Source organism: Phyllobates terribilis, unplaced genomic scaffold (genome assembly GCF_046119375.1).
Source record: "Phyllobates terribilis strain yellow unplaced genomic scaffold, ASM4611937v1 Scaffold_3__8_contigs__length_932513732, whole genome shotgun sequence".
Taxonomy (NCBI): Eukaryota; Metazoa; Chordata; class Amphibia; order Anura; family Dendrobatidae; genus Phyllobates; species Phyllobates terribilis.
In genome coordinates this window covers 382,526,393-382,548,266 of record NW_027362763.1, presented here as the reverse complement: position 1 = coordinate 382,548,266, position 21,874 = coordinate 382,526,393, and the positions used below count along the sequence as shown (strand labels likewise).

Below are 21,874 nucleotides of genomic sequence, written 5' to 3'. Positions count from 1 at the left end.
CCACCACTCCAGTGTCCCATCAGCCACTGCTCCGGGGTCCCCAGCAGAAGGCCAGTTGAGCATAGCATTTTGAACCCACAGGTATTAGACAGAATTTGATAACATTAGATCATCATATACAAAATCTTCATTTCTTTCACGAAAATGTTGCTTTAGCCCCAAATGTTTCACTTTTGCAAGAGGAAAACTTTGTTACCCACTTCCTTCTGAGTGCAACGATAGCCCACATGTAATCAAAAAGTTCTGCAGGGCTCAGAAGGGAAGAAGCGACATTTGGTACTTTGTAATGGAAATTTGGCTGGAATAGATTGCAAACACCATGTCACATTTGCAGAGACCCTGAGAACCCCCCCCCCCCCCCGCCCACAAGTGACCCCACTTTGGAAACTAGATCCATCAAGGAATTCATCTAGGGATGTGTTGACCTTGTTGAACTCATAGGTGCTTCACAGAGCTTTTTAAAATGTGGATGTGAAAATGAAATCTTTATCTGCTAAAATATTGTTTTAGGCTATGTGCCCACGATGCAGAAATGCTGCATATTTTTTACGCTTCTCCCTGGTAGGAAAAACGCATGCGGTTTTTACATGTGTTTTTCCCGCCAGGTAGAAGCATTTGTCATGCGTTTTTGCATGCATTTCTGCATGCGGGTTGTCAAGCGCTTTTAGTTGTAAAAATATAATTTTAGTATTTGCTGCAAATTTTTCAGGTACACAAGGGTTAATAGGTGAAACTTGACCCCATAATTTATTGTTCAATTTCTCCCAAATGCGGTGATGCCCCATATGTCGGCAAAAACTACTGTTAGGCCATATGTCAGGGCTGAGAAGGAGTGTGATTTGACTTTTGGAGCACAGATTTTGGTAGAATAGTTTGCAGGCGATAGATATTTGCAGAGTCCCGAAAATGCCAGAAAAGCCGCAAAAGTTACCCCATTGTAGAAATTACACCTCTCAATGAATTAGTCTACGGCTGCAGTGACTATTATGTAACATCCACAACAGGCTTTATTCTGGAGAATTGCAAATATTCCAGTTTAGTGCCCATTCATTGTGCCTTCATACAGTGTAGTTCCAACCATACATTGTGCCCAGCTTGTGCTTCTGGCAATATGCACCCCATAAATTGTTAAGTTCTCGCTCCCCTCTACAATAATGCAAAACATGTGGTCGCACAGTGGGGCTCAGGAGGGGGAATTTGGATTTGGAAGCGCAGATTGCACTGGATTTTATCTGAGGGGGTGAGAGCCATGTCCCTTTTCAAGAGTCTTTATTCTACCAATAACGTGGGAACCCTCTATTTCCAGAGACAGGTGACGGACCTGAGTGGGGGCTGGTTTTGTGCAGGATAAATTAGGGTTTTTTGGTAACATTTTGGGGTGCATAATATTTTTGGACGCTTCCAAAATAATCACTTACCTCGGAGTTTCCATGTAAATTCCACAAAAACCCGATTCAGACCCAAAACCGAACCCCCCACCATAATGAGGCAGATGGAGACACTTTGGGCTCCGTTTGACGTCTGCTCCGATGGTCTCCATCTTTTTAGACGTGCACAGATCTTTGGTCGTCCACACTTATGCGCTAAAAAGACGCCTAAAATGATGGGACACCGCCGGATAGAGACCAGTCCAAAGTGACTCCATCTGCCTCTTACGCGAGTGGCTCCGTCCAGGCTTTTGTATGAATCGTGGTTTTGGAGAATTTACACGGAAACCCCAATGTAAGCACTCAGCGGAGAGCGCAGGAAAAATGTGAGCCGAACCTTATTCAGATTTTTGGGAAATAGAATGAACAAATAGACAGCAGTACAAGAATAGTCCTAATTTTTATCATTGAAAAATCGGAAGATTACCAAAGGATTTTGGGTCGCAATGTAGTGCCCAGTGGCAGAAAGCTGGGTTTGCGTCCTAGGTCTGGGTCTTCCAGCAGGACAATGACCCCAAACATACTTCAAGAAGAACCCAAAAATAGAAGAAAACGAGAGTTCTGACGTGGCCAGCAATGACTCCAGATATAAATCCCATTGAACAGCGGTGGAGAGATCTGTAATTGCTGTTGGTAGCAGACATCCTTCAAATATGGGAGACCTGGAGCAGTTTGCAGAATAAGAGTGGTTCAAAATCCCAGTAGTGAGGTGGAAGAAGCTTATTGATGGTTATAGGAAGCGACTGATTGAAGTTACCGTATTTATTCCAAAGGGTGTGCAACCAAATATTAAGTTGAGTGTGTCAGCAATTTTGTCCTGCACATTTTTGGGGTTTTGTGTGAAATTATGTCCAATTTGTCTTTTTCTCTCTGTTTTTTTGTGTTGTTCCAATTTACACATGTATAACAAAGCATGTGTAATTGCAATTTTCTGGGAGAAATACATAATTTTCTGGAACAATTTCAAAGGTGCCAACACTTTCAGCCACGATTGTATATTGATGGGCATATTATTTATTGATCCTCTATAATATAGTTACTTACATTTATGTACTACATGGCTCTCTGTATATAACTGCATATTATTCACCACCTCATATCTATTCAGGGTTAATAGTTTTTCCTGTATCTTTGTCCGATATTGTGTATCTGACATGTTTATGTTTTCTGATAGTTCTGTACTCATTGATGTATTTTGTATTGAATAATACATTTTTGATCTAGTTTACTTTTTGGATCAGGTTTACTCCTTCTGAGTCACGATAGGTTTATATCTAATATTTGAAGGGATCTTTTTACTATTTTGAGGAATGTTTTTGTTACTTTGGCACAATATATTATGCAATAGACATAGCCATTCAGGTCAAAGACACCAATGTGGGACTAAGTCCTAGTTACGGAGTGATGTACTGGCCTTTGAAAGTCTCTAGCCTGTCACAAAATCTAGTTTCATAGGTAGTGACTGAGATCCGCATCGGTGATGTGTGTTAAAAAAGAAATTGCAATATCGGCTACATGCAATAACCCAGGAGACCAACATTAGTAAGGAGGTGCCCATGGCAGCCACCATGCTGGATCTCTTGCTTAGGATAAGTGATTTTATTTTATGCAGATGTAGAAACCAGAGAAGATTCTCCTTTTACTGGTGTAAGATGTCGTATCAAAGGAGGATTACATGTGATGTGTTGTAAGCTGCAGCTGCCGCGAATATGGGCACAGGTAGTGGTATTTAAAGGGATTGTCCACTACAAGGTCAGCCTTTTTATCTGAATGTTTCCACCTGTTAAAAATAAAAACACACTCTCCTCCCTTGTTGGCGCCATTCCAGCTGTGTCGAGACTCGCGTTCCCGGGGCTCGTCAGCGGTTGTTACTTCACATGAGCCCTGTCCTCAATCAGCGCTGGAGTCCCTGTCCCCGCCTTCGGACATAAGAAATCAGGAGGAAGTGATCGACCAGCCGCAGCTCTCACTTCTTCACATCTGAAGGTGAGGATAGTGACGCCAGCGCTGATTGAGAGCAGGGCTCACGTCATAACCGCTCACGAGCCCCGGGAATGTGGAGTGCCAACAGCGCTGGCACTGTAGGTATAAGTGTTTTTATTTTCAATGGGGCAAACATTGAGATGGAGAAGCAAAACCTGGTGGCAGATTTAATGAGTTGTAAGTGCAGTGGGACAGGCCTTGACCTTTCAGCTCTCCTGCCCTCTCCCCCTCCCGCTACCTGCCTCCTATATCTGACTGACAGGTGACTCCTGGTACAGTGACCTAGCAGTCAGCTACAGGACGCAGGCTGAGAATAGGGAGAGTGGGCATGAAAGGTCTCCAAGATTTTTAGCGGCACATAACCCGCAAGTAAACACAAACGACTCCAGACTATAATAGGTATGTGTCCTGTGAAAAGCATGGATGGAAAGCATACCTGAAAAACGGACGTCTGAGTGAGGTCTTAGTACGAGGGAAAGGAAATGTAAAATGCAATTTGTGAAGCCTGCAATACCTACAGCAGTTTGAGGGAAATGGTCTGGCCAAGAGGGAAAACAAATCTTCCTTCTGAAGACTACAATGTGACCGTAGCTGCTGATCCCAAACTTATTCTAAAATCGCTGCCACTTTATATGAATTTGACAGGCAGACATGGTCATGCCCTCATCCCCCCCTCCCCGGCATCTCCCAGCTTTGCCCATTCAGACTGGCATGAAAGTGCTAAAAGTAAAAAAAAATTCTACCCAAGTGGGAGTTGCTTAGAAATTTTGCAACTTTTCAAAGCTTTTACACCAGCTTTGATGAATTTGCCCCAATGTTCACAAAAAAGACATATGTACAGCCCCATAGACTATAATAGGTGGGTGTTCTATCCATGAAAGGCAAACACATTCGTACAATAGACGCCTGAACTAGGTGCAGATATAGCCCTCATTCACATGTCAGTGTGTTTATTGATATAAAATAACACAACCACAAATGTGCTGATTCTGATTGGTCCTCTACCCATTTTTACTCTCAATGTGACTTTGCTTTTTTTCTTCATCTGATATAAAAAATGAAATAAAAAAAAATAACTTTCTAAACTTTCCCTACCCAAAACATTACATTTGGAAGACACATGGATGGCAGCTGAGTGAGGTTCAATTTTTTTTTCACGGACCCTCTGTCAGGCATTGGCAAGTTTGATAGATAACAAAATGCTTAGAGTTCTGCAGAAAGATAGGTATGGCATATCCAGAGGATAAACTAGGTCTAATGTCCGGTTTTCTTTAAAAATATTTTAAATTTGAGTTCCCCTTTTTTCTGTAGAAGTTATTAATATACACATTCCCCCACTAAGGTCATGAAAGCCCATGGAGCGGCATTTCAACACTTAAATGCCAGCTGCAGTTACAGGGGAAATCTGCAATAAAACAATTAAGTCCCAGTTACAGGACACCAGCCTCCTGCTAGAACTTCAGAGCCGAGATGGCTCTGCTAGGACCCACTAGCTCCGGCTTCCTACCAGTAATTACAGGGTCAGTGGGTCCAGAGGAGGAAGAACTGTTAGTACTACCTAATATGCATATGTAATGCTTATTCAGTGCTCGGTAAACAGCGATGAGAGAAAGGCAAGAAATGGGAATAAACCATCTCTGTCTTCTGTATGAAAAATCCAGCAGTGTCTGACTAGTTTCTGGCTCTTACACTGCAATGTTTCTAAAATATTAATGAGTCCTACACGGACCACCTGAACGACAACAGGTCACCCATATGAGAACCATGGTGGAGGGGGGCTCGTCTCTCATTGATCATTTGATTAAAGGGCTCGTAGTGCACCAGAAGTGGCACAGTTCCGTAGATTGTGCAGTGGCCGTGTTTAGTACTGCTTACTCTCTCCTACACAAATAGTAGAGCTCGTATAGTGCCATTCACAGCCATGTGAATCGGTAAGCCAAACCTCCAACTCCTCAATTTCCATGATGCCGCCTCCAACTCCGACCCCACGACTCCCTCATACATGGCTCATGTTTAAGTGATAAATTCACTGTAGCACAGATTCATCTCAGCTAGAAGTCTAGACCCTTAGATCGGGAATAGGACAGACATTTCAGAACTTTCCCTAATTCTTATGAAAAAAAATATTCCCCACATTGAACTACTGTACCCAATTTATTATATATTTTAGGAGTCGGTCCATTTTATACTGACTTCGATACAGACTCCACAGCCCTACATTGCACAACATACAAACATGTGCCATTTCCAATGCACATATCCTAATAGATGCCCCATCTTAAAGATTGATCAATATGAAAGTCCTGGAAAAGTGCTTTTAAAAGAGGCAATTAGAAACGTAGAGTGGAAAGTGCAAAACAAACTATTACACATGGTGTGCTTCCTTGCATGCACTTCTAAATACCATCTTGAATGTCACTCTGCTTCTATCAGTTTTATGATGCATCATATGGAGAGTAAATAGCATCACTGTCTGCTGGGGTGACACGGATTATCCTCTCCTATATTAGCTAATAGATGATGAGTACGAACTGCCATCTCCAACATTAGAATGGTGAGACACCAGCTATGTAACCATCTCCCTCCACTGTAATAATGCCCCCCTCCATAGAGCATGTGTGGTACATTGCATCATACAGGCAGTTCTATCGCCTGAGATGAAGCCCCCTCAGAAGAGAACATATAGCCATGTAACTCCCAGGGAGGGTCATCATATGACCAACTGAACAGAACAATACCATAAATATTCAGATAAAGGGGAACAACACCTACAGAAGGTAATTACAGGGCAAGTGATTATACATAAAGATTTGTAATGAGGGATAAAATTGCAAAACTGTTTGCTTTCACAAGCACTTTGCAATTTTACCCCTTTAATGTAGCAATTAGTTACCCCTAATTAAAATCACTACACTATCAAGTATAGGAGTTTTATTTTACCATGTTGCCTAGGTTACCAGCCACCTCTGCAGTCTCAAAATTTGGACCGGATCATTGTGCTGGTCAGAACTGTCAACTTTCAGTAGGCGACCAGGAAGCATTGCATGCCTGAAAATACCCCCCCAAAAAGCCCCGCTGACTACCAGCAGTGTAGAACCAATGTGTTCTTTGCCCAGTGGCGGAGAAATAACCCTCACATCATGCTACTAATGCTTGTATGTAACGCCTGACAACTAAACCAATGCTGCCATAAATGTGTAAAATATTTTATTTTTACCCCCAAGTCTCTATAGCAAAAATATGTTGTGTGACCTGCTGCACATATGACTAATAGTGATGGGCAGACATGGAGCAGGGCCGGCTGGGCACAGTACAGGAAGCCTGAATTAGAAGTTTAGTTCTGCAACATCTTCTAACCACCACTCCAACCATAGAGCAGGGGGCATCTCTCCTCTGCCAGGGATGCCCAGTGTGTTGTCTCTGATAGGAAACCAGACGGCATCAGGAGACGTCCTCCAGGTAGTCCGCCACATCGCTCAGCTGGGAGATGGAGTTGTCCAGCGTGAGCTCCTCCAGCTTGTGGTCACTAGCGGTCAGCTCGTCCACAGACAGCTCCTCCTCCAGGTCTTCTCCAATACTGGCCTCACTCTTCTGGCTGCTGCTGTGGAAGTCATCCATGTAGTCCTCCTCCTGAGCAGCCCCGATCTCCAGAGAGGCCATCTTCTCGGAGGTGGACCTCAGCGAGCCATCTCGGTCCTGGTCACTGCCCTTACGTGACCCGGAGAGGGAGCCCTGTGAGTGTGTGGCTCCAGGGTGGACCTCCTCCTTCCAGCCATAGGTTCTCTCAGGCTTGGGGATAGGGTCATCAAAGAAAGAGTCACCTTCTAGGTCGTCCTCATCGTCCAGCTGCAGGCTGGGCTGCGGGCCGCTGACCGTGTAGTCGCCGACTACCACACTCCTGCAGTGGAGGAAGAGCCCCCGGTACAGGGCCAGGAAGCGCTGCTCGTCTATGACGCCGCTCAGCCCCGCCAGCTGCTCGGTGATGTAGGTGTCCAGCATGCCCCGGTGGAAGTGAGGACAGAGCTCCAGCAGCAGCGCCCGCAGCTCCGGCTGCCCGAGCTCCCCCCCGGGGCCGACCCTCTGCCGGTACCGGGCCTGCGCCTGCTCGGTGCGCTCCAGGGGCAGCTCCTGCGGCACAGCCGCCTCTCTCTGACGGCGGAGTCTCAGCAGCTCCAGGAGCAGCGGCGCCTCCGATACAGACAGCCCCAGCTCTCGGGCGGCGGACGCGCGCTGGTCGGGAGTGCTGGGCAGGCAGGCCTCGGGCTGCAGCACGGCGAGGGTGAAGTCCAGGTGGAAGTGCTGCAGAAAGTCGGTGAGCAGGCAGGCGAGCAGGCGGCCATCGCTGGTGGCCAGGAACTGCCGCAGCCGCTCGTTGATGAGCGCCGGCTTACTCTCCTCCTGCTCCTCCAGCGCCAGGAACACGGACGCCCGCAGCTCGGCTTTGATCTTGTTCAGGACGCCATTATTCTCCAGCGTGTGGATCAGGAGATCCCGGAGCTCCGTGTCCTCCTCCGCCGCAGACATCTCGGAGCGGCTCCAGTCACAGCCCTGGTGATTGCCGAGCTCATCGAGCGCAGCCAATCACACTGCACGCCTCTGATAGGGGGCGCTAGTGACGTCAGGTAAGCGCCAGGTTTGAGCGCCAAGCAATCCACGGCTTCGTTCGGACTGTTTCTGTCCACTGGTAACTAAGCAACGGTAAGCCCCGCCCTTCCAGGCATTATGTGCAGCTGTAAGATGCGGAGAAAAAAGTCGATCAGCTCGTCGGCTCCGCTACTCTGGCCTTATGGTCTGTGTTTCCAAGCTCAGCCCTCCCCGCGTTCCCCGGGCGCTTGGCAACCGAGCAGCGCAGAGCGTGGCAGGAAGACACCGGGACTGGCTGCCAGGAGCTGGGTAGGAGCCGGGTACTGGCGGGATGGGTGCGGCTCTCTGTGCCGGTGTAGGATCCGGGTGGCCCCTATCACTTATGTCCTATCCCTGTGATCACCCCCTATGTGTGATGGCAGGAGCTGTCAGCGCCTCTGGCCTGTGTGCTGGGGTTCCCTGCCCTGTGTGTTGGCATCAGGTCCCATGCCAGGATAAGGTACACGGGCACACTGCAGACACCCAGGGATCAGGTCATCTACATGGCTGACCCATCACTTCTGCCTCAGTGCAGAGCCCACAATGCTGGAGACAGCCATCATAGGGTCTGTCCTACATCTCAGGGGTCCGGGCACAGGGGCTGCACAACTCCGTCACTTGTGCCTGCACTAAGGATCTGATCCCTATGGTGGCACCTTATATGTGTGCGGATGAATGGGAAACCTGGGACTCCATAGCAAAAGCCCTAATTGTGCCCATCCCCAAAAACTACTTGTTTGGGTCAGCAAGTAAGCACAGTCACACAAGGGGATGCATCCCAACATTACAGAGCAGGAGAGGGAATGTACTGCAGCACATACCGTGATTGGGCCTCTATTCATGACCCGATGAGTATATTACCCCATAAATGCCCCACACACACGCACGGTGCATCCTCCCTCCACACATCCTGACACAGTATGAAACCTCCACAGGGAATCCACCACATACTCAGTATTGTGCCAACTAACTGAATATGGTGTTCCCACAGTGATCACATATCACACTATGATGCCCCCAAAGTCCCCACACACAGTATGTCACCAGTTACCTCTACCCACAGTGTGCTGCCCTCCTCCGCGCAGCCCCTCACGCGCAGTGTGCTGCCCTCCTCCGCGCAGCCCCTCACGCGCAGTGTGCTGCCCTCCTCCGCGCAGCCCCTCACGCGCAGTGTGCTGCCCTCCTCCGCGCAGCCCCTCACGCGCAGTGTGCTGCCCTCCTCCGCGCAGCCCCTCACGCGCAATGTGCTGCCCTCCTCCGCGCAGCCCCTCACGCGCAGTGTGCTGCCCTCCTCCGCGCAGCCCCTCACGCGCAATGTGCTGCCCTCCTCCGCGCAGCCCCTCACGCGCAGTGTGCTGCCCTCCTCCGCGCAGCCCCTCACGCGCAGTGTGCTGCCCTCCTCCGTGCAGCCCCTCACACACTCAACTATACTTGCATTCTAGGGAAGCAGATATCGTTGAAATTCAGACACCGTAGGGCTCCAGCACTCCTCAACTTGGAGACCTCATAGCGGCCATATGGTCTGCCACTATTAGTGGTATGAAATGTCATTAAGACCCCATTCACAAATGCAGTTTTAGTTTATCTTTTTGCCTTGTGAGTTGAAGGGCCCTGGTCCTGTAACAAGTTTAGAGCCTGTCCTAAGGCCGGTTTATATTCACATACTTATTTATACGCATTTAATGCTGTTGAGGTCATGACAGGAGACCCTTGACCACGCTTACATGGACCATTAGGCTCTACCATGAAACCAGCCTTTCTTTACATCGTGTATTAAGGCAACAAAAAACAAATCCTGCTGCAGAATGGGGAGAAAAGCAAACTCCTTTTTCCTAATTCCCAGTAAGCTGCTCAGACCAAGTGATAAAATCATGCAGCCTAGAGCTGTGGCACATTTGTGCCAATATTTGGGCCATTTTCTTTTATTCATCATAATATATCTATGTAAACCATGGTGGCCGTGCTCACCCCACTTTGGCCTATGCCTCTTGCAGCATTGCTTATCTAGAGCTGATAAAACCATCTTCAATTTCTAAAAAACAATTTTTAATGGGAAACGTGCTACTTTTTTACTGCTGATATATAACGCTGTACAATAATATCAATCAGTCTTTATAGAAGACAGATATGGGCAAACAAAATGAAATCCCAGAAAGCCAGATTTTTATTACCAGTCCTTTATGTGAATCCTTAAAGGGGTTGTTGGGACAAAAATATAAACTTGCCCAAGGGACTGGATGTGTTATTAAAAAAACCTGTTACCTACCTGCAGCCATCTGGATCCAGCACGGGCTGCTTCACGGGAAGTGGAGAAGTCACAGTTCAACCGGCCTCTGGACCGCTGCGGTCAGGTGATGTTTGAGCAGCACATCATAGGATGTTTTTTATCTAATCGCTGCAACCAGTCACAGACTGCAGCTGTCTGACCGATTGTTAAACCATGACTTCTTGACTTCCATTGCCGTCGCAGACCCTGATGCAGCCCTTGCTGGATGCCAGTAGATGAGTATTAATGAGTTTATTTTTTACATATCCCGGGAAAGGTTTTATTTCGCCGGTACCGCCCCTTTAAAAGGGCGGATGCGCACACGATCAGCGAGCCTTAGTTATTCATCTGTCTAAAAGAAAAACCAATCAGAGCGCAGCTTCCATTTCTCAAACTGCTCTGGTAAAATGAAAACTGCGCTATGATTGGTTGCTATGGGCAACAAAAGCAATATTTCCATAAATCTGCACCATTTTTTTTTTTCTTTTAAAGCAAAAAAAAAAAAAAAACAGCCAGTTCGCTATCTCTGTCCTCATAGCAGTCGTGAGCTACAGGTGGGTGTAAAACAGTCACACAACACTCCCCCGGTGTCCAGGTGTCCCTCATTTCCTGCTGACCTCACACCTCCGACAACTGAGGGCAATGCAGCAAAGAGCTTTGGCCACATGTTTGTCTTCCTGTAGTTTGTTTAGCCTATGACCTTACCATGGCGACTGTTGGGTCGCCCTTTCCTCCAGCTGAGACCTAGAAATCTGCCCCCTAGAGAGCATTGATCTGCCCGGGTGTCTGTCTTATCTGTAGACACATAACTATGGCCGCAGCTTCATGTTCTGGAGGATTCTGTATTTCCTCAGGCGCAGCTTCAGATTCCTGTTATTCTGAGCAGATTGGAAATAGTGAATTCTTATGTGTTAACGCCCTGAACATATGTTTCCAACCAAAATATTTTGCTCCTGAATGTGAAACATCCCAAGAGTCATCCAGGACTGAGCCGTTCAGAAACGTCGCTGATTGCTGTATACACGGAAGCAGTGCTTGAAATCCGGGGTCTATGGCCCCCGAGACCAACAGAGCACACCAGAAAGAAAGCCTAGATAGATCAGTTACCTTTTACTTCCTTCACTATTTAACAGCAATTTTTTTGCTTTTATATGTTTGTTTATTCCTCACTTTCTTCAATGAGCCATTTTTTTTTATTTTTCTTTCAACGTAGCAGCATATAGGCTTTTCTCAATGTATAATGTACATTGGCGGGCGCTATTTTGCTTGAGGAAAAAGAATTTGGGTGCAGCAATATGGCGCCGCGCTTGTGCAGTAGCATCTCTCTGCAACCGAGAAATGCTACTGCGCAAACGCGGGGGCCATATTGCTGCACCCAAATTTCTTTTTTCTCTAGCAAGATGGCGCATGCGCAGTAGCATCTATCGCTTGCTGATGCTACTGCGCACACGCGGGCGCCATTTTGGTAGAGGAAAAAGAAATTTGCAGCAATATGGCCCCTGCGCTTGTGCAGTAGCATTTCTCGGTTGCGGAGAGATGCTACTGCACAAGCGCGGCGCCATATTGCTGCACCCAAATTCTTTTTCCTCAAGCAAAATGGCACCCGCGTGTGCGCAGTAGTAATTCTCAGCAATCAAAAGATGCTACTGCGCATGCGCGGGCCGCGGCGGCCATATTGGGGATGTAAATTTTCATTTTTGAACAGAAATTACACAGGTAGTATTTAAAACAGTAGGCAGGTGACTGAAAGCACAGTGACCTGTCAGAGGCCAGAGATAGGCATACATAATGAGAGCACCAGTAACAGTCTCGCCCCAGGGCACGGGCATATCATTATGGCAGAACTGAAAATAAAGATTATAAAAGAACCACAGGACGGATTTCATCAACAAAGGTATCATTTTATTCAGTGTAACGGCACCCACCTGACAGTGTATGTAGTTTACTGAGCACAATCCTGCTGACAGATGCGCTTTAAACTGCCTCCTTTCCGTATTCATAGGAAAAGTATAGGAGGGCATGTCAGATCTTGGATATGTATATAAAGGTAAGCTTCCACTAATACTAGTTGATTTTCAAAGTTGTGATAAAATGTGAATTTCTGTGTTGTATGCCTTTTACGTTTCTCCTCATAACTCAGGCCAGAACCAAGATAGAAAAATGAGAAAACACAATTACCATCAGAACTATACAGGCTTTCACCCGATATGTCACAAGAGAAAACCAAACATATTAAAAGTAAATAAAAATCAGATAGAAATCAGGTGGAGCCAAACCCCGTAACAGCAGTACATACTGACACAAAAGGAAACAGCCATTGTTAGTAAAAGATTGGGGACAAGATTAAATATCGCCCAGTAGAAGGGAGAAAAAAGCTCAGTGTACTATTAATTGTTCAGACTAGTCCATTTTGTTTTATTTTAAAGCTTAATGATTTAACTACTATACTGTTTTGAAAAGCTTGAAAAAGGACAGGTCTGGTGACGTAATAATAAGAAAAAATTGATACTCGTGTATTTAAATATTTAATATTGCTGCTTTTACCTTAGTATTAAACATATGATTAGGATGAGACTGTATTTAGAAAATCCCACTTAAACATCTGATCCCAAGGAGAGCGCATCTTGAATCTTTGTACAAATGTAACACATATGTTGTTTTTTTTTTAAATGTTATAACATTGTATTTTCAAAATTGCGCACCAAAATTTTGAATTTGACTCCTCAAAAACAAAATATCAACAAACATTATCTCGTGACATATCAAATTAAAGCCTGTACGGTTCTAAACAAAACGATGCCTTATCTTATTTCTAACCCGAGATATGATTAAAAAAAAATATAACATCGTACAAGCCCAAAATTCAGACTTTTTCAAAGCTTTAGAAATCTAAAAAATAACTAAAGAAGATAAAAATGCAAAACTTTATGTAATTCACGAAAGTAGCACTTAAAAAAAAATAAAAGAAAAAAATCCGATTTGGATCACTTGACATGGAATGACCGTAATCAGAAGTAGGGGCAGAGTTACACAGCAGGAGGACTATATGGCACAAGACAACTACTCCTCTAAGGATAACCTTGTGGTGATAACACATTGATTTTTAATCAGGGTCTCTGTCTCTTTCACACTGCCATCGGATTACTTAGAAAACTGCTGACAGATTTCCTTCTAGTTGAATAATCAAGTGGATAGAAGGGAATATAAAGGGATGAACCACTTGTATGTTAGTTGGGTATTTAATAGATCTGTCGCTCGTTCTCCTAATTACAGCAAGAGAATAAAAAGTCCTGCACCAAAAATGACAATCCCACATTTCATTGTCAGGAGCCCTGTTATGTCTGAACATCTGATCTCAGAAACTGAGCCGTCCGGAGCAGAATTCCTGCATTCATATTTGATGTCTGAGGAGGAGAAGTGTTGACAGGTCACTTTCTGTTCCTCTCTGGCTCTCGGCGTGTGGGGAAACTGACCCCGCCGCTTGTTACCTTACTGGTTACCTGGGTGGCGTGTGATGGATCAGGGCCATAGCCCCCGATTCCCTCCCTTTATATCTAGTAGCTTGTGCACATTGCATGCAAAGATTGAATAACTAATGCTTCTAGATTATTGGTACGGTAAGAGAAACATTTTTTGTTCCTTTTTTCAAACATGTAATTTCCCAGTTTCTACAGTTTTTTTTTCGTTTGCCCCATTTTTTTTCCCTTTCTTTCTGCATACGAGAAGTGATGTTTTGTAGCACTCTCATCATATAGAGAATTCAGTCACATAACTTATTCAAATTTCCAAATATGACCTGTCCCATCGCCGGCAAGTATAAACCAGCCTGCAGCCACTGTAATCAGTAAAAAGGCAGTGTCATTGGTTACATGGTCTCTTTATATTCAGGAAAATGAGAATACGAGGTAGATCACAGATAGAGAAGACCCAGCTGCTGCTCATATGACGATTTGGAAATACATATTATTATTACTTATTTTTAGAGCACCATTGATTTCATGGTGCTGTACATGTAAAATGGGGTTACAAACAAAATATAAATGGCAATGAATAAAGTAACTGATATAGTGGGGAGAGGACCATGCACTCATGGGGTAAGGGGTTGCAGCTGCTCCTATGGTGGGGAGGTGACTGGCTCATTGCAGGCTGTAAGCTTTTTTTTAAAGAGTTGGGTATTGATATTGTTAAAAAATAAGAAATGCGTATTGATTTTTTTCACTTTGCAGAGCCAGCATTTCTGTCTGGAAGGGTTTTTTTTTTTTTTTTTAATTATTATTTTCATTTTTCCAAACACTATGCCCCCCCAGAATGTGTTTTAAAGACCTTTTGGGTTTTGGGTGACATTTTAACATATTAATACATTCTTTTTATTGCTGCTTTTCTTGTCAAATTATTTTTATTAGGGGATTTTTACAGTAATGAGGCCTAGGGGAAACCTAATAACCTTGGAACAAGGGTATTGCTGGTTTTCAGCCTCCTGCTTGCATACCAGAGCTGACTGAGTTTTCCATGATGATCAAATGATGGCTGGGTGCAGAGGAGGAAGCACTTGTTCAGTGTTGTGTATACAGAGATTGTGAAGGTAGACATGGTAATAAGCCCTCTCTGCTGTGTTACTGTGCAGGGCTGTGGAGTCGATAAGCCAAACCTCCGACTCCTCAATTTCAACGACTCCACCTCCCTCATACATGGCTCATGTTTAAGTGATAAGTTTACTGTAACACAGATTCATCTCAGCTAAAAGTCTAGACCCTTAGATCAGGAATAAGACAGACATTTATAGGACATTTCATAACTTTCCCAAATTCTTATGAAAAAATATTCCCCACAAACTGCATTGAACTACTGTATCCAATTATATATTTGAAGAGTCGGAGTTGGTACATTTTATACAGACTCCGACTCCACAGGCCCTGTTCCTGTGTCTGACAGCCCTCTTCACTGCATGATTTCGTGCAAGTCGCTTACTCTGCGTTGACATTTTAGAACATCAGTGCTGGGTAAAGTGCAGACCGCCAGACATTTAAAGTCTATGGGCAGTCAAGAAGTAGTTAAGTCTTGTTCCATTTTAAATATACCTTCCCACCTGCTTGTTTTCGCTCTATCTCCACCCCACCCCCTCCGTGCCTTTTCTTGGATTGACAGTTTTGGCTTGATAGAGCCAGAGATAGATGGAAATAAGCAGGTGGGAGGGTGTATATAAGTGATTGGCCCCACCATGATGCACCAAGCGTTGGAACTTAGTTTGAACAGTCATTCGGTGCTGACAGTCACTTTAAAAATACACTGCTCAAAAAATAAAGGGAACACTTAAACAACACAATGTACCTCCAAGTCAATAACACTTCTGTGAAATCTACCTGTCCAGTTGTGCAGCAACACTGATTGTGAATCAATTTCTCCTGCTGTTGTGCAAATGGAACAGACAACAGGTAGAAATGATAGGCAATTAGCAGGACACCCCCTATAAAGGAGCGGTTCTGCAGGTGGTGACCATAGACCATTTCTCTGTTCTCACCCTCTTTGGATGTTGTTTTGGTCACTTTTGCATATTGTCATTGCTCTCACCCCTAGAGGTACAGTAGCATGAGGCAGTGTCTACAACCCACAGAAGTTGCTCAGGTAGTGCAGCTCACCCAGGAGGGCACATCAATGAGAGATATGGCCAAAAGGGTAGCTGTGTGTGTCAGCACAGTGTCCAGAGCATGGAGCAGATACCAGGAGACAGGCCAGTACACCAGGAGACGTGAGGAGGCCATAGGAGGGCAACAACCCAGCAGCAGGATCTCTACCTCCTCCTTTGTTCAAGGAGGAGCAATGTCAGAGCCCTGCAAAATGACCTCCAGCAGGCCACTAATATCCATGTGTCTGCTCAAGTTGTCAGAAACAGACTACATGAGGGTTGTATAGGGCCCGACATCCACAAGTGGGGTTGTGCCAACACCGTTCAGGGTGATTGGCATTTGCCAGAGATCACCAAGATTGGCAGATTCGACATTGGATGAGAACAGGTTCACACTGAGCACATGTGACAGAGTCTGGAGACGCCGTGGAGAACGTTCTGGTGCCTGAAACATCCTCCAGCATGACTGGTTTGGCAGTGGGTCAGTAATGGTGTGGGGAGGCATTTCATTCGAGGGCCACACAGCCCTCCATGTGCTAGCCAGAGGTACCCTGATTGTCATTAGGTACCAAGATGAGATCCTCAGACCCATTGTGAGCTCATATTATGGTGCAGTGGGTCCTGGGTTCTTCCTAATGCATGACAATGCTAGGCTTCATGTGGCTGAAGTGTGTCAGCAGTTCCTGCATGATGCAAACGGCATGGATTTATATAGTGTGACCGTAAAAGAATGTCAAAAAATAAAAAAATAAATCTATACTTACCTTCTGATGGCCCCCGGAGACTTGCTTCGCTCCGTCCTGGCTTGTCGGCAGCTCGCGGTACACTACACTGAAGGACCTGCCGTCACATGACTATGACGTCAGCGCAGGTCCTTCAGTCCACTGCGAGCTGCCGGCAAGTGAAGACAAGAACACTGGGGGCCATCAGAAGGTAAGTATAATATTTATTTTTTATTTTATTCTTTTTTTTTTTTACAGGTTCTATGGTACCTGGGTCCGGAGGAGAGTCCGCAGTGATGCGGAATCCAAGCGATTCAATGCAAGTCAATGGCAGCGAAAACACAGCGCTTCCGCAAAATAATTAGTAGTGCTGCGTTTTTTTCCGCAATGATAATCCGCAGCAGAAATTTCCGCATCATGTACACAGCACATGCGGATTATTATTGGGGAACATGGCAGGCCTTCTACCATACATTTTTTAAGCGTTTCTGTAGCGTTTTTGCCGCTGCGGAAACGCTTAAAAAACGCATCGTGGGCACACAGCCTAAGAGTGGGAGTGACTTTCCTCAGAGGGAAGATTCTGATGGTTTTGTCTCTGGAGGTTGGATAGGTTCCAGATTCCTAAATGGCCAGTTTGTGTCTAACTGATGAAACACTGTAACATTGCATCAGTCGATTTTGCTCTTTTTCTTAGAAAGTTTGGTTGTGGTTTCTGTGAAATCCCCTTGCTTTTATTTAGTATTCTGATTTTTTTTTTTTTTTTTTTTTTATTGCAGGATCTCCATTCCTCACAGTACCTTTGTTAACATAATAGGAATGTACAGAGCAGGAGCCAGACTTTTTTTCCATTGCCATGTTTAGTCTAAGCTGTGTGATACTTAGGCTCCATTAAGATGACAGCAGAGTAATACATGGGCCAGATACTTCTTTCTGCAGAACAGTGTTGTCGAAAGTAATATTTCACTTCGGTGGAGCTCAGTGAGCTCATTTTCCAGTTATATTATTTACTTCCCTATGAGCATATAATACAAGGTCTTTCATGTATTTTTGTATCCTGTGCTAGTTTTAGATTGTATTTTAAAATTATTTATCACAAAACTTCTCACATAATACTTGTCTCCAAACTAGGGCAAAGTGACAGTGGAGTAACGGTCTATAGCAATTCATCATGTTCTAAACTCTCATTTTTCCAAGGTCCTATTATTTATTTATTTTTATTATTATTATTATTATTATTATTTATGAAAGCATCTGCCAGACAAGTTGTACATCACAACTATTAATATCTTCCATTTAATGGTATTTTTTCATTCACTGGGAGCAGGAGATCTATCAATATGCTATAGATGTATATGAAGTTGTCAGTATAGTAAATGGAGGTGGTACAGAAATGGACAAGCTTACTCATTTGGATGCACCATTAAATATTTGCAGTACTGCGCAAAAGTTTTAGGCAGGGTATGGAAAAAATTATGCAAAGTCAGAACGCTTTAAAACATGTAAGTGTTAATAGTTTATTTTTATCAACTAACATAATTGAATGTGAATGAACAAAAAATAATTCTAATTCACATCAGTATTTGGTGTGTCTACCCTTTGCCTTCAAAACTGCACTAGTTCTTCTAGGTGCACTTGTACAAAGTTAGGAATTTTGTAGGATTATAGACAGGTGTATGAGTAACCAATTATACTAAACAGATGATAATGATCATAATTTTCATTTGTAGGATAAAACACTTATATTAACTTCAACAGAAACATCTGTGTAGGAGGCTTAAAGGGACTCTGTCAGCACAGAGTGACAGGCGCTCGGTGCTTCACAGTGGGGCCAATCATTTGAATACACCTTCACACCTGCTTGGTTTCCATCTATCGCCTTCCTTCTCTGGCCCTATGAAGCCAGAGCTGTCAATCAAAGAATAGGGGGGTGAAAATTGAGGTAAAACAAGCAGGTGGGAAGGTGTATATAAATGATTGGCCCCGCCGTGAAGCACAGAGCAGCAGGATTTAGTTTGAACAAGAGGAAGTCCTCTTGAGAAAGCTGTCCTGTGACAGCGAAACGTGCGTCGAGGTGCGCCTGCTACCCTGAGGTTCCCCCCTTCCCTGCGTTCCCATCCACTTTGTGGTGAGTACATATTGTTTTTTACTTGGCAAGTGGGGTTTTCCCACATCCATTCGGGCCACTACTGCAGTGGTGAGTGTGGCTTGAAATTCTGATGGCCGCAACTTCCTCAGCATTTGGGATGGGATGCAGTGAACTTTTGGGTACCTTGGTTTAGGCACTTTGCACTTTTTTTCCCCTTTTCCTACATTTATGATATTTAAAGTAAATTTCTGTACTGTATATTTACCTATTAATAAACAATCTTCTTTTGTAAGCCATTTATACTCTTAGTCTTTGTTTGGTTTTACATACACTATGGCAAGATTGAGTACAGCAACAACACACAATGTGGATATACGGCATCATCAAGGTCTCTCCCAGGCAAAGATTTCAAAGCAGACTGGGGTTTCAAGATATGTTATTCAAGCTCTGAAGAAGCATCAAGAAATTGGCAACATTGAACACTGTTGATACAGGCTGTTGGCCAAGGAAGCATATTGCAGCAGATGAGACACCTCATGCTTAATACCCTACAAAATCAGATGATGTCAGACAGTGCCATTAGCTTAGAACTGTCCGCAGCCAGTGGGACCCAGCTAGAAGTATGGCTAGAAGTGGTCTTCATGGAAGAATTGCAGCCAGAAAGCCATACCTTTGACATGGAAGAAGGCCAAACTGCTCAACTATGCACGAAAATGAATTTTGCATTTCGTTAGTTGATAAAAATAATCTCATAATACTTCTATATTTGGAAGCAAAATTACTTTACAGCATTTTTACAAAAACAATCTTGAAACTTTTGCGCAGTACTGTATATATTAATGTGTCATATGTGGTTGACAATTTTCCATGGTTGTGTTGTTAAGGGGACAAGTAATTGCGGTTCCATGTTCAGTTGAACACTGTGACTCCCTCAGATCTTACTTTTATGACCTTTCCACTGGGCTGGAGTCTCCTATAATGGAGTGTCTGACACTGCTCATGTGCAAAGGGCTGGGCATCAGGAGAAGACCCTATCTCATTGGCACTTTGTCATATGCTGAAGTGGCGGGACTGTGAGGTTCCAACACTGTATTTTGTAGTTTTATTAATTAGTTTTATCTCTTCAGTTTGTCTCTTGTGATACGATTGTGTAAACTTGACTCTTCTCCATCTTCTTTACATGCCTCCAGGCTAAAGTCATTCAAAACTGGTGAACGTCGAACAGGCAAGATGTTGGAAGAGGATATGGAGGTGGCCATTAAGGTGGTGGTGGTTGGGAATGGTGCCGTCGGTAAATCAAGTATGATTCAGAGGTACTGCAAGGGAATATTCACAAAGGATTATAAGAAAACCATTGGCGTGGACTTCCTGGAAAGGCAAATCCAGTATGTATTATTTTAACATGTTTTTTTTTGTGGGATTTGATTGCATATTTAAGTAATGTTCTTTGTATTGCACATTAGTTTGAGCTACCATATCTTAAGTGCACGCAACTATCATTGTCACTTGCATAGAAAATAAGTGTGGCAGCAGGATGCATGGGCAACAAAGCTCTCCGGTCACCTCCTCGTGGCCATGGTTTTGCAGTTGGTGAAGAACAGCTACATGAAAGGAAACATAATGGTTTATGTGTTGTCTACACTGGGTTCCAAATTATTATGCAAATTGAAAAGCAAAAAAAATGTCATCTTTATGACCCTTAAATGCAAACAAACTCGTGGATGGTATTGTGTCTCAGGGCTCTGGATCACTGAAATCAATCTCAAACACCGGTGATAATTAGTTTGCCAGGTGAGCCCAATTAACCCCTTCACACTGTGGCCATTTTCTGTTTGTTTTTTTTCCTCCCCTTCTTCCAATAGCCATATTTTTTTTTTTTTCCGTGAATAAAGCCTTGGGGACTTTTTTGCATTACAAGCTCTACTTTTGAATAACACCATTCATTTTATCATGTGACGCATTGTGTTGAAATTGCAAAAAAAAAAAGTGCAATTTCACTATTACTATTAATTTTTAATTTCCCATGACCACTATACGGTAAAACTGACCTAGTGATCTGATTCTCCAGAGCAGTAAGAGTATGCAGATACCAAACGTGCTTAGTTTTTGTTTTTTTTTTGATTGTTTTCATTTAAGTAGTGAACAAAAAAAATTGGGAAAAAAACAAACAACATTTTTCTTCCGGCACCATTTTCCGAGACTTGACGCGTTTTAATTTTTCGGTATATGGGGCCGTGAGAGGGCTTAGTGTTTGCCCTCTGAGCTGACGTTTTTAATGATACCATTTTGGGGTAGACAGAATGTTTAGATCACCTCTTATTGCATTTTACTGCAATTTTGCGGCAGCCAAAAAAATACAATGCTGGCGCTGGCTTTTTCATTTTGCTTTATTTTCTCTCTCATTACGCCATTAACCAACCAGATTAATTTATTTTATATTTTGACTTTTAACAACTATGAGCATAATTTTTTTAATGTTTTTTTTAATGGGGCAAAAGGGTTTGTTTTCAGATTTTTAAACCTTTTTTTTTTTTTTTTTTTTCTGTATTCAATAGTCTTTGTGCTATACTAAGCACTATGTAGAGTGAAAGTCACAATCTCCTATGAATGCCAGCTATAGGCTGGCTTTAACAGGAGGATCATAATGACAGGCATGGAGGTCTTCAGCAGACCCTCGGCTGTCATGACAACCCATCAGTGCTCCGCGATCACGTCACGGGTGTGCTGATGGCAGTGTGGAATGATGGGCCCTCCTGCCGCCGGTGTTAAATGCCGCTGTCACAGATTGACAGTGGGATTTAACAACTGCTGGCAAAGCTGATTAAATCAGTTCTCACTTGCTGGGAAAGATGCGGGCTCAGCATACGAGCCCGAATCAAAGTCAAGGAGCTGACATATGACGTACCAATAAGGGGTTAAAGGTAAACTACTTAAAGGGGATATCCAGGACTTAAAAAAAAATGTGCCTAAGCACTAACTGGCATGTAGTTGCTAACAGAGGCAAATCTGCCTGTTGCACCTGGCACCAGTCATTGACCGCTGGTGCTGGAGATTCATCTGCTCCCTGTCAACAGAGCAGCGGTTTCTCTTCCTGTTGACAGGGCGGGACTACTGGCGTCATGCTGATTGACAGCAAGCCTCCCC

The 21,874-nt window shown here is 44.1% G+C and overlaps 2 protein-coding genes across 7 annotated transcripts in view; one reads left to right on the top strand and one right to left on the bottom strand.

Annotated features, from left to right (window-relative positions):
• RAB23 (RAB23, member RAS oncogene family) overlaps window positions 1–21,874 on the top strand; it is a 51,419-nt gene that overhangs the window by 2,978 nt on the left and 26,567 nt on the right. For 2 of the 6 annotated variants that reach the window (XR_012318423.1, XM_073675475.1), the window contains exons 1-2: window positions 7,890–8,032; window positions 19,921–20,115. Coding sequence is in view for 5 of the 6 variants with exons in the window: in XM_073675475.1 (XP_073531576.1) it covers window positions 19,961–20,115 (155 nt within the window). In the remaining variant the exon portion in view is untranslated. Of the gene's footprint in view, window positions 1–7,889; window positions 8,033–8,116; window positions 8,304–12,301; window positions 12,347–16,902; window positions 16,964–19,920; window positions 20,116–21,874 lie in introns of those variants that run through there. The other 4 variants (XM_073675478.1, XM_073675479.1, XM_073675477.1 and 1 more) reach the window with 4 other exon arrangements.
• On the bottom strand, window positions 6,601–8,067 carry CEP43 (centrosomal protein 43). Its single transcript, XM_073675474.1, has one exon. The coding sequence runs from the start codon at window positions 7,932–7,934 to the stop codon at window positions 6,852–6,854; it is 1,083 nt and encodes a 360-aa protein (XP_073531575.1). The 5' UTR covers window positions 7,935–8,067; the 3' UTR covers window positions 6,601–6,851.

Coding starts and splice junctions, on each gene's coding strand:
- CEP43 (XM_073675474.1), bottom strand. CDS start 7,934: ATGTCTGCGGCGGAGGAGGACACGGAGCTCCGGGATCTCCTGATCCAC.